At 50.4% G+C, this 17,796-nt stretch overlaps 1 protein-coding gene across 1 annotated transcript in view; it reads right to left on the bottom strand.

Moving 5' to 3' along the window:
* The window catches only part of LOC144673067 (von Willebrand factor A domain-containing protein 7-like), a 63,526-nt gene that overhangs the window by 22,977 nt on the left and 22,753 nt on the right, over positions 1–17,796 (bottom strand). The window contains exons 2-8 of the mRNA XM_078535063.1: positions 14,144–14,355; positions 12,354–12,629; positions 10,442–10,535; positions 9,812–9,940; positions 5,411–5,597; positions 3,868–4,037; positions 2,129–2,241 (exon numbers count right to left, since the gene is read on the bottom strand). Coding sequence (XP_078391189.1) covers positions 2,129–2,241; positions 3,868–4,037; positions 5,411–5,597; positions 9,812–9,940; positions 10,442–10,535; positions 12,354–12,629; positions 14,144–14,355 — 1,181 coding nt within the window. The remainder of the gene's footprint in view (positions 1–2,128; positions 2,242–3,867; positions 4,038–5,410; positions 5,598–9,811; positions 9,941–10,441; positions 10,536–12,353; positions 12,630–14,143; positions 14,356–17,796) is intronic.

The following is a 17,796-nucleotide window of genomic DNA, read 5'->3' as shown; positions in this document are numbered from 1 at the left end:
AGAGGGGGTTAGAGAGACCTCCCCAGATACAGGAGTGTGAGAGTAACAGAGGGGGTTAGAGAGACCTCCCCAGATACAGGAGTGTGAGAGAGAGAGAGGGTTAGAGAGACCTCCCCAGATACAGGAATGTGTGAGAGAGAGAGGGTTAGAGTGACCTCCCCAGATTCAGGAGTGTGAGAGAGAGAGGGATAGAGAGACCTCCCCAGATACAGGAGTGTGAGAGAGAGAGGGTTAGAGACACCTCCCCAGATACAGGAGTGTGAGAGAGAGAGGGGGGGTTAGAGAGACCTCCCCAGATACAGGAGTGTGAGAGAGAGAGGGGGTTAGAGAGACCTCCCCAGATACAGGAGTGTGAGAGAGAGAGAGGGTTAGAGAGACCTCCCCAGATACAGGAGTGTGAGAGAGGGAGGGTTGGAGAGACCTCCCCAGATACAGGAGTGTGAGAGAGAGAGAGGGGGTTAGAGAGACCTCCCCAGATACAGGAGTGTGAGAGAGAGAGAGAGGGTTAGAAAGGACCTCCCCAGATACAGGAGTGTGAGAGAGAGAGAGGGTTAGAGAGACCTCCCCAGATACAGGAGTGTGAGAGAGAGAGAGGGTTAGAGAGACCTTCCCAGGTACAGGAGTGTGAGAGAGGGGGTTAGAGAGACCTCCCCAGGTAAGGAGTGTGAGAGAGAGGGGGTTAGGGAGACCTCCCCAGATACAAGACTGTGAGAGAGAGAGAGAGTTAGAGAGACCTCCCCAGATACAGGAGTGTGAGAGAGAGGGGGTTAGAGAGACCTCCCCAGATACAGGAGTGTGAGAGAGAGAGGGGGTTAGAGAGACCTCCCCAGATACAGGAGTGTGAGAGAGGGGGGGGGGTTCGAGAGACCTCCCCAGATACAGGTGTGTGAGAGAGAGAGAGGGGGGGTTAGAGAGACCTCCCCAGATACAGGAGTGTGAGAGAGAGTGAGGGGGTTAGGGAGACCTCCCCAGATACAGGAGTGTGAGAGAGAGAGGGGGTTAGAGAGACCTCCCCATATACAGGAGTGTGAGAGAGAGGGGGTTAGAGACACCTCCCCAGATACAGGAGTGTGAGAGAGAGAGGGGGTTAGAGACACCTCCCCAGATACAGGAGTGTGAGAGAGAGAGAGGGTTAGTGAGACCTCCCCAGATACAGGAGTGTGAGAGAGAGAGAGGGGGTTAGAGAGACCTCCCCAGTTACAGGAGTGTGAGAGAGAGAGAGGGTTAGTGAGACCTCCCCAGATACAGGAGTGTGAGAGAGAGAGAGGGGGTTAGAGAGACCTCCCCAGTTACAGGAGTGTGAGAGAGAGAGGTGGTTAGAGAGACCTCCCCAGATACAGGAGTGTGAGAGAGAGGGGGTTAGAGACACCTCCCCAGATACAGGAGTGTGAGAGAGAGAGAGGGTTAGTGAGACCTCCCCAGATACAGGAGTGTGAGAGAGAGAGAGGGGGTTAGAGAGACCTCCCCAGTTACAGGAGTGTGAGAGAGAGAGGTGGTTAGAGAGACCTCCCCAGATACAGGAGTGTGAGAGAGGGGGTTAGAGAGACCTCCCCAGATACAGGAGTGTGAGAGTAAGAGAGAGGGTTAGAGAGACCTCCCCAGATACAGGAGTGTGAGAGAGAGTGAGGGGGTTAGAGAGACCTCCCCAGATACAGGAGTGTGAGAGAGAGAGAGAGGGTTAGAGAGACCTCCCCAGATACAGGAGTGTGAGAGAGAGAGGGTTAGAGAGACCTCCCCAGGTAAGGAGTGTGAGAGAGAGAGGGGGGGTTAGAGAGACCTCCCCAGGTAAGGAGTGTGAGAGAGAGGGGGTTAGGGAGTCCTCCCCAGATACAGGAGTGTGAGAGAGAGAGGGGGGGGGTTAGAGAGACCTCCCCATATACAGGAGTGTGAGAGAGAGAGAGAGAGGGGGGGTTAGAGAGACCTCCCCAGATACAGGAGTGTGTGCGAGAGAGAGGGTTAGAGAGACCTCCCCAGATACAGGAGTGTGAGAGAGAGAGGGGGAATAGAGAGACCTCCCCAGATACAGGAGTGTGAGAGAGAGAGGGGGAATAGAGAGATCTCCCCAGGTACAGAGAGAGAGGTTTCGAGCGACCTCTCCAGATAGGACAGTAATGCGGCTAGTGCAGACCTGTAATCCACTGAGGCACATCTCTGGGGTATCCCCCCCTCCTGAAGCCCTCAATGATGAGATGTACTCTTTGAATAGGACCGGGTTTGTGGTTTTTTTCACTGGGCCAAAGTCTGTGAACATAAAATCAGAATATGTGACATTCTGTGTCTACCCCCTCACTGAGGCCAAACTAACAATATCCTAAACTCAGCCCCACACCAACCCTCTCACCTCCACCAAACTCTGATGCAGGACTGAGTCTTTACATAGAGAGCACCGAAAGCTATCATGGAGTTTTTCTGACTCAATAATCACTCAGGAAATGCTGAGCCTGAATCAAGGCGTTCGGGCCTGCGATGGTTTCACAGTCAAATATCCCATCAAATAAATAATACCTTTAACTAGGTAAAAAGTCACAAAGTGGTTCGCGGGAGTGCTAATCAGACAGAACTCGATCCTTGAGCACCTACAGAGATATTAGGGAGAAGCAATCAAAGAGACACATTTAAAGGAATATCTTAAAGTAGTAGAGAGAAAGAGAGGGAGGGAGAGAGAATGAGAGAGAGAGAGAAAAAGAGAAAGAGAGAGAGAGAGGGAGGGACAGAGGTGCAGAGATTTAGGGAGGGAATTCCAGAGCTCAGGGCCCCCAGGCAGCTGAAGGCACGGCCGCCAATGGTGGAGCGATGGGGAATCAGGGGATGGTCAAGAGGCCGGAATTGGAGGAGCGCAGAGATCTCGGAGGGTTGTAGGGGCTGGAGGAGGTTGCAGAGATAGGGAGGGTTGTAGGGGCTGGAGGAGGTTGCAGAGATAGGGAGGGTAGTAGGGGGCTGGACGAGGTTACAGAGATAGGGAGGGTCGTAGTGGCTGGAGGAGGTTACAGAGATATGGAGGGTCGTAGGTGCTGGAGGAGGTTGCAAAGATAAGGAGGGTTGTAGGGGCTAGAGGAGGTTACAGAGTTAGGGATGGTAATGTTTCACTCTACAACAATCTCTTTTACTCCTTGTCCCACTGTTTTACCCTGCTTCATACTGAGTTACTCATTGTTGCTCTCTGTTGCCCTGTGTTGCTCTTTGTCACTCTGTATTACTGTGCGTTACTCTCAGTTACAGAGTAACTCTCTGTGTTAGCTGAGTAAGGCTGCTGCTCTGTTAGCTGCCTTACTCTGTTTTAAACTGCGCTTGGCTGTGTTACTCTGTATTACACTGTTTCAGCCTGCATTACTCAGTGTCACTCTGTGTTACTGAGCGTTACTGTCTGTTACTCTGCATTATCCTGTTTCAATCTGTGTTTTCGGTGTTACTCTGCAGCACTGTGCGTTGCTCTATCAGTCTGTGTTACTTGGTCTTACTCTGCGTGACTGGTTGTTGCTCCTGTTACTCAGTGTTACCTGATTAATCTGTGTTACTCAGTGTTACTCTGCGTTACTGTGCGTTGCTCTATTACTCTACATTACACTGTTTCAGTCTGTGTTACTTGGTGTTACTCTGCATGTCTGTGTGTTGATCTATTACTCAGCGTTGCACCGTTTCAGTCTGTGGTACTCGGTGTTACTCTGCGTTACTGTGCATTGCTCTCTGTTACTCTGCGACACCCTGTTTAATCTGTGTATCTTTGTATAACTCTGCACTATGCTGATTTATTCTGTTACCCTGTTTAACTCCGTGCTTCACAGTGTAACTTGGTGTTACTCTCTTTTAACCTACGTTACTCCATATGGGGCCACGTCACTCTCCATTACTCCCGTGATGGACTCTGACCTGGGTCATTGAAAGGGACCAAGATGTAGAAGGAAGGTTGCTGCGCGGTTCCAAGAGTGCTATCGATGATGGAAACGGTCCTTGCCATGATGGCGCTGATGTCATCACTTATACTCCCGGTGGTGTCGATCACAAAGGTGAGGGTGGAAGGGCTGTCAATATTCAAAAACCTGCGGGATTCACATTACCAGGGGTCAGCGATCATGTGGGTCATCGTCTCCAGGCACATCTCCACCCTCTCACAACATAGCGCTCCCGCAGTCTCCAAGGTATTAACCCTGGTGTCTCACATTACTCCGCTATAGCACACTCAAGCAGAATCACCAGGCAGCATTTTAAGATGAGGCCAAGGGCCCCCATCAAGCCGGGTATTAGTCCTAGAGTGCAGGGAGCTTTACTCTCTATCTACAATGGGAGATTTGTTTATTCATTCGTGGGATGTGGGCATCGCTGGCTACCCAAGCATTTATTGCCCTTCCCTAGTTGCCCCTTGAGAAGGTGGTGGTGGGTGAGCTGCCTTCTTGAGCCGCTGCAGTCCATGTGGTGTAGGTACACCCACAGCGCTGTTAGGGAGGGAGTTCCTGGGGTTTGACCCAGTGACAGAGAAGGAACGGCCGATATATTTCCAAGTCGGGATGGTGAATGGCTCGGAGGGGAACTTCCAGGTGGTGGTGTTCCCCATGTGCCTGCTGCCCTTGTCCTTCTAGATGGTAGAGGTCATGGTTTTGGAAGGTGCTGTCGAAGGAGCCTTGGTGAGTTCCTGCAATGCATCTTATAGTTGGTACACACCCTGCCCGCAGGGGGAGGGTATTAGTCACTCAACAAACATCAGCAATAACAGATGATCTTCATCATGATCATACTGCAGTTTGTGAGACCGTGCTGCACACAAATTGGCTCCTACATTATAACAGTGAAACAGACAACATACTTCACTGGCTGTGAACTTTGGGAGGTCCTGAGATAAGGAAATGAAAATCAAACACTCCCAGGACAGGTACAGCACGGGGTTAGATGCAGAGTAAAGCTCCCTCTACACTGTCCCCATCAAACACTCCCAGGACAGGTACAGCACGGGGTTAGATACAGAGAAAAACTCCCTCTACACCGTCCCCATCAAACACTCCCAGGACAGGTACAGCACGGGGTTAGATACAGAGTAAAGCTCCCTCTGCGCTGTCCCCATCAAACACTCCCAGGACAGGAACAGCATGGGGTTAGATACAGAGTAAAGCTCCCTCTACACTGTCCCCATCAAACACTCCCAGAACAGGTACAGCACGGGGTTAGATACAGAATAAAGCTCCCTTTACACTGTCCCCATCAAACACTCCCAGGACAGGTACAGCATGGGGTTAGATACAGAGTAAAGCTCCCTCTACACTGTCCCCATCAAACACTCCCAGGACAGGTACAGCACGGGGTTAGATACAGAGTAAAGCTCCCTCTACACCGTCCCCATCAAGCACTCCCAGGACAGGTACAGCACGGGGTTAGATACAGAGTGAAGCTCCCTCTGGTTGTTCTGTCTCTGGAACCTCACCTGAGGAAGAGTTTGTCTCCGACAGCATCTCGGATTTGTTCGAAAGCCTCCTCGGTTGCCTCCGTGGCCACGTGTGCTGCTTCTTTGTGGAGATATCCATGCGGAGAATCTATTTTGTCCTTGTTAATTCCTCCTTTGGCATCGCAGAACCTAGTCGCATCGAAACTTCCCCCGTGACTGCATTTACCTGGAAATGAACGCATGTGAAACTACCATCAGAGACACGCCCTTACATCGCATCCATCACGTGGAAAGATGTTCCACGGACCATCCTAGCCGCAGGAACACAGACAGCTGTGTTCGAAGCAAAGCTATGGGGAGGCAATGAGAACTGAGGGAGTGCTGCACTGTCGGAGGGTCAGTACTGAGGGAGCGATGCATTATCGGAGGGTCAGTACTGAGGGAGTGCCGCACTGTCGATGGGTCAGTGCTGAGGGAGTGCCGCACTGTCGGAGGGTCAGTGCTGAGGGAGTGCCGCACTGTCAGAGGGTCAGTACTGAGGGAGTGCCGCACTGTCGGAGGGTCAGTGCTGAGGGAGTGCCACACTGTTGGAGGGTCAGTACTGAGGGAGCGCTGCACTGTCGGAGGGTCAGTACTGAGGGAGTGCTGCACTGTTGGAGGGTCAGTGCTGAGGGAGTGCTGCACTGTCGGAGGGTCAGTGCTGAGGGAGTGCCACACTGTTGGAGGGTCAGTACTGAGGGAACGCTGCACTGTCGGAGGGTCAGTACTGAGGGAGTGCTGCACTGTCGGAGGGTCAGTACTGAGGGAGTGCCGCACTGTCGATGGGTCAGTACTGAGGGAGTGCTGCACTGTCGGAGGGTCAGTGCTGAGGGAGTGCCGCACTGTCGGAGGGTCAGTACTGAGGGAGTGCTGCACTGTCGGAGGGTCAGTGCTGAGGGAGTGCCGCACTGTCGGAGGGTCAGTGCTGAGGGAGTGCCACACTGTTGGAGGGTCAGTACTGAGGGAGCGCTGCACTGTCGGAGGGTCAGTACTGAGGGAGTGCTGCACTGTCGGAGGGTCAGTACTGAGGGAGTGTGGCACTGTCGGAGCGTCAGTACTGAGGGATTTCTGCACTGTATTTTTGACACTATATACAGGAGATACATGAAGAACTACTAGGTAGGCACATCTCTCTTGTGTGCAGACTATTCCGTCTGCTCTAGAGAGTCCCTAGCATATAACTGCTGAGGTCAATGTCATGATACACATCGCTAACTCATTACCATAACTATTAACCCATTATACTGGACCAAGGACATCGGTAGAACTAGGAAATAGGTTCTGCTGAGGAAGTCTGAGCAGCCAGGGGGCTAAAGGAAGAAACTGAACCCAAAACCTAAGCATGAGGAAATTGGCTTTGGGTGAAGAAGGTTGGGGAGGTAAATGCATGGCTCAGAGATTGGTGAAGGGGAAATGGAGGTTGGATTCATGGTTCACTGGCACTAGTACTGGGGGAAGAGGGAGCTGTATCTTTGGGGCAGTCTTCACCTGAGCCTTGTTAGGGCAAATGTCCTGGTGAGTCATACAACCAGGGCGGTAGAGAGTGCTTTGCTCAAAATACTTGGGCGGGGGGTGCTACTGAAGGATCAAGTGAGGGTCGACGTGATAAATTATAAAGAGGGAGCACAAGGCAAGAGAACAAGGTAGGAAGAGGGGAAAATGACACTCCGAGTGTGACAGGAAGGGACAGAGTGCACAAGCCTCAGAATGAGCCGGTAGACAAGGCGAGAGGTTGCAAAAACAGTGAAAGGACAGAACTAAAGACTGTATCTGAATGCCTGTAAGAGTGCGCAGATAGAAATAAGTATGTTTGATCTGATAGTCATTGCAGAGACATGGCTGCAGGATGACAAAGGCTGGGACCTGAATATTCAGGGGTACATGTCATCGAGGAAGGGCAGGAAGCCAAGAAAAAGTGTAGGGGTAGCTCTGTTAATTATGGATGACAGTACATTAGAGAGAAAGATGACTTAAGTTCTAATGGTCAAGATGTAGAGTCAGTTTGGGTAGAGATTAGAAATAGTAAAGGTAAGCAGTCACTTGTGGGAGTGGTTTGTAGGACCCCCTAAGAGTAACAGCACTGTGGGATGGGGTATACAGGGAGAAATAATGGGGGCTTGTGAGTAAGGTATAATCATGGGTGATTTTAATCTACATAGAGATTGGACAAATAAGATTGGCAAAGGTAGCCTGGATGATGAGTTCATAGAGTGTTTGCGGGACAGTTTCTTAGAGCAGCATGGATTATAGCCCACCAGAGGGCAGGTTATTCCAGATCTGGTGAGGTGCAATGAGACAGGATTAATTAACCACCTCATCGTAAAATAACCCTAGGGTAGCAGCGATCACAGAACATGACTGAATTTCACATTGGGCTTGAGGGAGAGAGAAGTGGTTCTAAGGCTAGTACTTAAACTCAATAAGGGTAATTATGAGGGCAGTGAAGACTGGGGTTTGTTAAAGTGAACTGGGAAATTAGGTGAAGGGATGGGTCAGGAGAGATGCAGCGGCAGAAATTTAAGGAGATATTTCAGAATTCTCGGAAAAGGTACATTCCAGTGAGAAAGAAAGACTCTAGGGGAAGGACACACCAGCTGGAGCTAACTAAAGTAGTTAAAGATACTATCAAACTGAAAAATAAAGCAGAGAATTCGCAAAGATGAGTGGCAGGTCAAGAAGATTAGACAGAATATTATGAACAGAAAAGAATGACTAAGTAAATAATGAGAGAGAAATTAGAGTTCGAGAGAAAGTTAGCTAGAGATATAAAAGGTGATAGACAGAGTTTCTACAGGTATTTAAAAAGGAAAAGAGGGAGTAAAGTGAGCGTTGGTCCTCCAGAGAGTGAAACTGGGGAATTAATAATGGATAATAAGGAAATGGTGGATGAACTGAACAGATATTTTGCATCTTCACTGTGGAGGATACAAATAACATCCCAGAAATAATTGTGAATCAGGAGGTGGGAGGGAGGAACTTAAAACAATTCCAATCCCCAGGGAAAAGGGGACTGAGAAAATTATTGGAACTAAAAGCTGACAAGTCCCCGGGTCCTGATAGACTTCACCCTCGGGGCTGAAAAGGAGTGGCTGCTGAGATCGTGGATGCATCGGTTTTAATTTTCCAAAATTCCCTCGATTCTGGAGAGGTCCCATCAGATTGGAAGATGGCGAATGTGACTCCTCTACTCAAGAAAGGAAGGAGACAGAAAGCAGGAAACTACAGACCAGTTAGATTAACACCTGGTCATAGGGAAAATGTTGGAATCTGTTATTAAGGAGGTTAGAGCGCGGCACTTAGAAAATCTCAATGTAATCAGGCAGAGTCTCCATGGTTTAGTGAAAGGGAAATCATGTTTGGCTAATTTATTGACGTTCTTTAAGGAAGTAACCAGCAACGTGGGTCAAGGGGAACCTGTGGATGTGCTGTACTTAGATTTCCCAAGGCATTTGACAAGGCGCCACATCAAATGTTACTACGCAAAGTAAGAGCTCATGGTGTAGGGAGTGACATATTAGCATGGATAGAGGATTGGTCAGCTAACAGGGAACAGAGAGTAGGTATAAATGGGTCATTTTCAGGTTGGCAGGATGGGGTGAGTGGAGTGCCACAGAGATCAGTGCTGGGGCCTCAACAATTTACAATTTGTACCAATGACTTAGATGAAGGGACTGAATGTAGAGTTGCTGAATTTGCTGATGACACAAAGGATAGGCAGGAAAGTAAGTTGTGAAGAGGGCATGAGGAGTCTGCAAAGGGACATATAGAGGTTAAGTGAGCAGGCAAAATCTTGGCAGACGGAGTATAAGGTGGGAAAATGCGAACTTGTCCACTTGGGCAGGAAGAATAGAAAAGGAGCAAATGATCTAAATGGACAGAGACGGCAGGACTCTGAGGTACAGAGGGATCTGGGTGTCCTGGTACATGAATCACAAAAAAGTTAGTATCCAGATGCAGCAAGTGATCAGGAAGGCAAATGGAATGCTGTCGTTTATTCGCGAGGGGGGGGAATGGAGCATAAAAGTCGGGATGTCTGGCTACAACTGTACAGGGCATTGGTGAGACCACATCTGGAGAGCTGTGTACAGTTTTGGTCTCCTTATTGAAGGAAGGATAGGAATGTGTTCGAAGCAGTTCAGAGAAGGTTGACTGGGCTGGATCCTGGGGATGAAGGGGTTAGTCTTAGGAGGAAAGGTTGGACAGGCTGGGCCCTGCATCCATTGGAGTTCGGGAGAATGGGAGGCGACCTTACTGAAACATTATCGGGGTAAGGCCCTCCCTTGAGCTCGCTTGCAGGAACCTCAATGAACGGTGGATGGAAGTTCTGTACATTTACGAATTTTAAGGCGACATTTACCCAACATCCTCCTCAAGCCCTCCCCCCTCCCTTCACATACTCACCACTGGGCTTTCCAAAGGGCAGGAGGTTAAAATAACTGGTGGTGAGGACTTTCCTGGACTGGATGCTTTCGAGGATGTTATTGTGACAAACATCGGTGACACAGTCACTACACGTCCTCTCGTCCTTTGCTGTGAGACACACACAAGGGTTAAATCCTGACCTCAAAGTGCAGATAGCTGTTCAGAATCAGACACCCACATTCCAAATATCCCCTTCGCTTTTATAAATCTCCGCTCAGGCCCCAGCTGGAGTCACTGGGTTGAATGGGCCTCCTCCTGTCCCTGTGTAACAGGCTTGAGGGGGCTGAATGGGCCTCCTCCTGTTCCTGTGTAACAGACTCGATGGGGCTGAATGGGCCTCCTCCTGTTCCTGTGTAACAGACTCGAGGGGGCTGAATGGGCTTCCTCCTGTTCCTGTGTAACAGGCTCGAGGGGGCTGAATGGGCCTCCTCCTGTTCCTGTGTAACAGGCTCGAGGGGGCTGAATGGGCCTCCTCCTGTTCCTGTGTAACAGGCCCGAGGGGGCTGAATGGGCCTCCTCCTGTTCCTGTGTAACAGGCTCGAGGGGGCTGAATGGGCCTCCCTCTGTGCCCGTGTGATGTTACCCCAGTGAGTCAGTCCAGGCTCCTACCTGCGATCGGTCCGATATCTCTGTCTGGAATGATGATGTTGGTGTTTGGTTTTGTGAAGCCCAACTCGATCCAGTTACTGTGGCTGTAAAAATCCTGGGAAACAAAGATGGGGGTTAGAAAAATGGCCGAAATTTGTCCCTGTCACAACAACAGTGAAGCATCGTGGTAAGGAGCATGTACATCCCTTCCTGTAATGGCGAGCGAGACCCATAGCTTAACTCCTTACCGGGTCCCTGAGGGAGGTAAGGAGCGTCGCCCAGAGTCTTACCGTATCCTCCCAGGCAGATGGTCCAGGCCGTCCACCGTTCACTGAGACAAGATTAAACAGGGAGCGTCCTAAAGGATGAAAAGTGTGAAATGGTGGCAGTCCAAAGGGAGGGGTCGAGGTAAAATACGGACATAGGAATAGGGAACAGGAGGAGGCCACTCGGCCCCTCCAGCCTGTTCCGCCGTTCCATAAGATCGTGGCTCAACCCCACATTCCCGCCCACCCCCATTAACCTTTCACCTCCCCCCCCACCTCTCCGCCCCTTGTTAATCAAGAATCTATCCACCTCGGCCTTAAAAATATTCAAAGACTCTGCTCCCACCGCCTTTTCAGGAAGAGAGTTCCCAAGACTCACGACCCCTCTGAGAGGAAAATATTTCTCCTCATCTCCGTTTTCAATGGGCGACCCCTTATTCTTAAACAGTGACCCCCTGGTTCTGGATTCTCCCACAAGGGGAAACGTCCTCTCCACACCCACCCCTGTCAAGACCCCTCAGAATCTTACATGTTTCAACCAAGTCGCCTCTTACTCTTCTAAACTCCAGATACAAGCCTAACCTGCCCAACCTTTCCTCATCAGACAAACCCGCCCATTTCAGGTATTGGTCTGGTAAACCTTCTCTGAACGGCTTCCAACGCATTTACATCCTTCCTTAAATAAGGAGACTGATACTGTACACAATACTCCAGATGTGGTCTCACCAGTGCCCTGCGCAACTCAAGCGTAACCTCCCTACTTTTGTAATCGATTCCCCCTCACAGTAACATTCGATTCACTCTCCTAATTATTTGCGGTACAAACATCATTAACAAACAGCCAGACGGATGAACCCAAGTGTCGAATGGGACACTGTCCTTCCAATTGGAGGGAACGAGCATACAAGGTGGGGTAGAATTCGTGCTTCACCTGTACAACGCCCTGGTTAGACCACACCTGGAGTCACTGTCAACAGTTCTGGGACCCACACCTGAAGGTGGAAATGTCAAATCTCACCCCGGCCGCTGGTGGAATTGAAATTCAACTAATAAAACCCAGGAATCGACAGCGAGTCTCAGTGATGGGGACCGTGGAACTATCATCGATTGGTGTAAAAACCCCGTCTGGGTCACCGATGACCCTTTAGGGAGGGAAATCTGCCCCTCCTTACCCAGTCTGGCCCACACGTGACTCCAGACCCCACACAGCGACGCGCTTGACCCTTAGCTGCCCCTCTGAAGTGGCCAATCACGACGCCCAGTTCAAGGGCAATTGGGGGACGGGCAGTAAACGCTGGCCTTGGTCCCCATGAGAGAATTAACAGAAAAGGCGCCCGTTGAGAGGGCCGGCCTCTCGTTCTTAGGCTCTGCCCCCTGAGTCCCAGAATCCTCCACAGCCAGCGGAAAGAGTTTCTCTCTATCGACCACCCCCCCATCGATTCCCGCCACCCCCCCCACCCCCGCCCCCGCAAAATAGCGTGAAAACTTCAATCCAATCCCCCCCCACACGCACCCACCCACCTTAACCTTGTACATTCCTGGAGACACCAGCCCAGTGTGCGCTCCATCCCTCCACATGATTCCCCGCTACCGGTTCCGGTAATCCGACACGGGTGAGGAGGGAGGGAGGGGGGGTGCTCCTTTCCCCGGAGAAGCTCCGGCCTTACCTGCAACGTGTGCAGGAGACGGCCCATGTTCCGCCGGGCCGATGGGAAGTTCTCCCGCTGGATGTTCTGGACGACGCTGGCCAGCAGCTCCAGGATCTTGGCCTTGCTCTCCGCCAGCGCCTCAGAGTCAAAGTGCCGCTGGGTGGAGAAGAAGTAAGCAAAGTCGACGAAGGCGTTGGAGTTGGCCATGCAGTTGAGGGCCTGGTTGAACCTGGAGGCGGAGACGGTCCCTCCATAGTACGATTGGAAGAGGATCTCGGCCGTCAGCTCGTCATCCTGGGAGGGCAAAGGCACTGAGATTCATGTCAGGGGAAACAGGACAGGTACAGCACGGGGTTAGATACAGAGTAAAGCTCCCTATACACCGTCCCCATCAAACACTCCCAGGACAGATACAGCACGGGGTTAGATCCAGAGTAAAGCTCCCTCTACACTGTCCCCATCAAACACTCCCAGGACAGGTACAGCACGGGGTTAGATACAGAGTAAAGCTCCCTCTACACTGTCCCCATCAAACACTCCCAGGACAGGTACAGCACGGGGTTAGATACATAGTAAAGCTCCCTCTACACTGTCCCCATCAAACACTCCCAGGACAGGTACAGCACGGGGTTAGATACAGAGTAAATCTCCCTCTACACCATCCCCATCAAACACTCCCAGGACAGGTACAGCACGGGGTTAGATACAGAGTAAAGCTCCCTCTACACAGTCCCCAACAAACACTCCCAGGACAGGTACAGCACGGGGTTAGATACAGAGTAAAGCTCCCTCTGCACCGTCCCCATCAAACACTCCCAGGACAGGTACAGCACGGGGTTAGATACAGAGTAAAGCTCCCTCTACACTGTCCCCATCAAACACTCCCAGGACAGGTACAGCACGGGGTTAGATACATAGTAAAGCTCCCTCTACACTGTCCCCATCAAACACTCCCAGGACAGGTACAGCACGGGGTTAGATACAGAGTAAAGCTCCCTCTACACTGTCCCCATCAAACACTCCCAGGACAGGTACAGCACGGGGTTAGATACAGAGTAAAGCTCCCTCTACACTGTCCCCATCAAACACTCCCAGGACAGGTACAGCATGGGGTTAGATACAGAGTAAAGCTCCCTCTACACTGTCCCCATCAAACACTCCCAGGACAGGTACAGCACGGGGTTAGATACAGAGTAAAGCTCCCTCTACACTGTCCCCATCAAACACTCCCAGGACAGGTACAGCACGGGGTTAGATACAGAGTAAAGCTCCCTCTACACTGTCCCCATCAAACACTCCCAGGACTGGTACAGCACGGGGTTAGATACAGAGTAAAGCTCCCTCTACACTGTCCCCATCAAACACTCCCAGGACAGGTACAGCACGGGGTTCGATACAGAGTAAAGCTCCCTCTACACCGTCCCCATCAAACACTCCCAGGACAGGTACAGCACGGGGTTAGATACAGAGTAAAGCTCCATCTACACTGTCCCCATCAAACACTCCCAGGACAGGTACAGCACGGGGTTAGATACAGAGTAAAGCTCCCTCTACACTGTCCCCGTCAAACTCCGCCTTGTCTTCTTCGCATTTTTCTTTGACACCAGGTGGGTACAATGGGCAAGGCCTCTGGACTCAGTGGGGATCTGGGAGCTGTTGGTGGGGGGGTAAGTGGGGAACTCGCTTTGAGATGTCTCAGCCAGTTCCTCGTTCATCTGCCTCTCAGTTGGGTTCAGCTATGAGGAGCGAAATGCCCGCGTAACTCCAGTCGGACTGAGGTCGGAGCGGGTGGTGGTGCGTAGTCTCACCGCAATGGAGCCGGGCGGGAGGGTCATGCCCTCGAAGTTGGGGATTTGCTGGAACATTCTGTAGGTGACCCGCAGAGCGCCCTTCCTGGTGATGTCCCTGTGTGTGATGCTGCCTCTGCTTTGGTTGGGTTGGAAGTTGAGAATCCCTCTGGTTAAGAGGGAGATTACAATCCCGAGCCACAAACCCTTCATCTTGAGGTGGACGTCCAAACCTGTAAATTACAATGAAAACCATTGAGCATCAGAGCCAACTGTTCACTGATTCTACCCACTGTTAGCAAATAGAGACAGTTTAAATACATCCTATATGTGTTTGGGTGCGTTAGGAATAAGGTGAATCTTTCATGTTTAATTTTCATAGAATCACACAGTGCAGAAGAGGCCCTTCGGCCCATCGAGTCTGCACCGACACGTGAGAAACACCTGACCTACCTCCCTAATCCCATTTACCCAGCACTTGGCCCCATAGCCTTGAATGTTATGAGGTGCCAAGTGCTCATCCAGGTACTTTTTAAAGGATGTGAGGCAACCTGCCTCCACCACCCTCCCAGGCAGCGCATTCCAGACCCTCACCACCCTCTGGGTAAAAAAGTTTTTCCCCACATCCCCCCTTATACCTCTTGCCCCTCACCTTGAACTTGTGTCCCCTCGTGACTGACCCTTCAACTAAGGGGAACAGCTGCTCCCTATCCACCCTGTCCATGCCCCTCATAATCTTGTACACCTCGATCAGGTCGCCCCTCAGTCTTCTCTGCTCCAACGAAAACAACCCAAGTCTATCCAACCTCTCTTCATAACTTAAATGTTTCATCCCACGCAACATCCTGGTGAATCTCCTCTGCACCCCCTTCAGTGCAATCACATCCTTCCTATAATGTGGCGACCAGAACTGCACACAGTACTCCAGCTGTGGCCTCACCAAGGTTCTATACAACTCCAACATGACCTCCCGACTTTTGTAATCTATGCCTCGATTGATAAAGGCAAGTGTCCCATATGCCTTTTTCACCAACCAACTTACATGCCTCTCTGCCTTCAGAGATCTATGGACACACACGCCAAGGTCCCTTTGTTCCTCAGAACTTCCTAGTGTCATGCCATTCATTGAATACTTCCTTGTCAAATTACTCCTTCCAAAGTGTATCACCTCACACTTTTCAGGGTTAAATTCCATCTACCACTTATCTGCCCATTTGACCATCCCGTCTATATCTTCCTGTAGCCCAAGACACTTAACCTCACTGTTAACCACCCGGCCAATCTTTGTGTCATCCGCAAACTTACTAATCCTACCCCCCACATAGTCATCTATGTCGTTTATAGACATGACGAATAATAGGGGACCCAGTATAGATCCCTGTGGTACGCCACTGGACACTGGCTTCCAGTCACTAAAGCATCCTTCTGTCATCACCCTCTGTCTCCTACAACTAAGCCAATTTTGAATCCACCTTATCAAATTACCCTGTATCCCATGTGCATTTGCCTTCTTTATAAGTCTCCCATGTGGGACCTTGTCAAAGGCTTTGCTGAAATCCATATAAACTACATCAGCTGCACTACCCTCATCTACACACCAGGTCACCTCATCAAAAAATTCAATCAACTTTGTCAGGCATGACCTCCCTCAGACAAAGACATGCTGACTATCTCTGATCAAACCTTGCCTCTCCAAGTGGAGATAGATTCTCTCCTTCAGAAATTTCTCCAATAGTTTCCCTACCACTGACGTGCGACTCACTGGCCTGTAGTTTCCTGGCTTATCTCTACAGCCCTACTTAAATAGCGGAACCACATTAGCTGTTCTCCAGTCCTCTGGCACCTCCCCCGTGGCCAGAGAGGAATTAAAAATTTGGGTCAGAGCCCCTGCGATCTCCTCCCTTGCCTCCCTCAGCAGTCTGGGACACAAATCATCCGGACCGGGAGATTTGTCCACTTTTAAGCCTGCCAACACCTCCAATACCTTGTCACTCCCGATATCAATTTGCTGAAGAGCCATTGATTTGTATTTCTGCATTTGTCTGTTTGGAAAAGGAGAAGCTGAGTTTTTGTTTCACTTTCAAAGATGTCTGCATTTTAATGAGATTTTACGATGTTTGAAGCTGAGGTCTGTGTTATCACAGTGTGATAGCGGATTAGGAAGGGGAAAAACAAGGTTGAAAATAATCCATGCTGTTGTCTAGAAAGAGGGGTCCAGGGGGCCACACCCACTCCCACACACACTCACACATACGCACGCATACTCACACATAAGCACACACGCACACATGCACACACGCACACAGGCATATATACACACACACACATACACACAGACATGCACACACACGCACACACGCTCACACTCGCGCACACACGCACATACACTCACACACACTCACATACACACACATGCATTCACAAAGACATACACACATATACACACACTCACACACATACACACATACACGCACTCACACACACACACATACACGCACAAAGACATACACACATATACACTCACACTCACACACACACACATACATGCACAAAGACATGCACACATATACACACACTCACACATACACACACACATACACGCACAAAGACATGCACACGTAAACAATCACACACACATACTCGAACACACACACACATACACAAATGTAGACACACACACACTCACACACATATAGACACACACACAATCAAACACACATACGTACACACACTCACACACACGGAGATACACACCCACATTCACACACACACACACACAAATACACATACGCATGCATACAAACACACAGAAATACACACAGACACACAGACTCACAATCACACACACACATAAATCCACAGACACACCAACGCACACTCACAAAGACACACTCACACATACATGCATACATATTTACACACACACAACCACACACATACATACACACAAGCACACACACACTCGCATGGGGTTAACTGAGAACTCGGACAGTGAAACAGCGACTGACACTTACCCCGAATAAGCAAGTGAAGACTCAGTGTGATCTCCCAGTCTGTGCTCTCAATTCAGGAGATTGACCCAGTGAGTGTGAATCGCAGGAACTGAGAAGCAGTGACAGAGAGTGGGGATTATAGAGGGAGGAGGTGTTGTTATTGTAGGTTTGGGTAATACACAATGGGTAGGTTGAATCAGCTCCTTCCACATTCCTCAACCCTCATACTCCATGTAATCCTCTGCCTCTGAATCACCAGGAAGTCTACTCCCTTAAACCCAGAATGGTTTTCCCTCTTGTTGGGTCCCTCACCACCTGCCGCAGACAAAGTCTAGCAGCGATGTCCTTGAGGGCTCGGCCAGTTCGGTCAGTAGTGGTGCTACCGAAACACTCTTGGCGATGGGACATTGAAGTTCCCCAGCCTGAGAGCAATCCATGCCCTTCGAACTCTCAGCGATCCCACCAAGTGGCGGTCAACATGGAGGGGCACAGATTCATCAGCTGAGGGAGTGCGATAAGTGGTAATCAGCAGGAGATACCGGGGAGAGTGTTTACACAGACTGACTCTCACTGGGGTACGGGTCCCACACACACTGACTCTCACTGGGGTACGGGTCCCACAGACACTGACTCTCACTGGGGTATGGGTCCCACACACACACACTCTCACTGGGGTACGTG

The sequence above is a fragment of the Cetorhinus maximus genome, unplaced genomic scaffold (genome assembly GCF_964194155.1).
Source record: "Cetorhinus maximus unplaced genomic scaffold, sCetMax3.hap1.1 HAP1_SCAFFOLD_241, whole genome shotgun sequence".
Taxonomy (NCBI): Eukaryota; Metazoa; Chordata; class Chondrichthyes; order Lamniformes; family Cetorhinidae; genus Cetorhinus; species Cetorhinus maximus.
The sequence above is the reverse complement of the archived record's forward strand: the minus strand, read 5'-3'. Positions and strand labels throughout refer to the sequence as shown.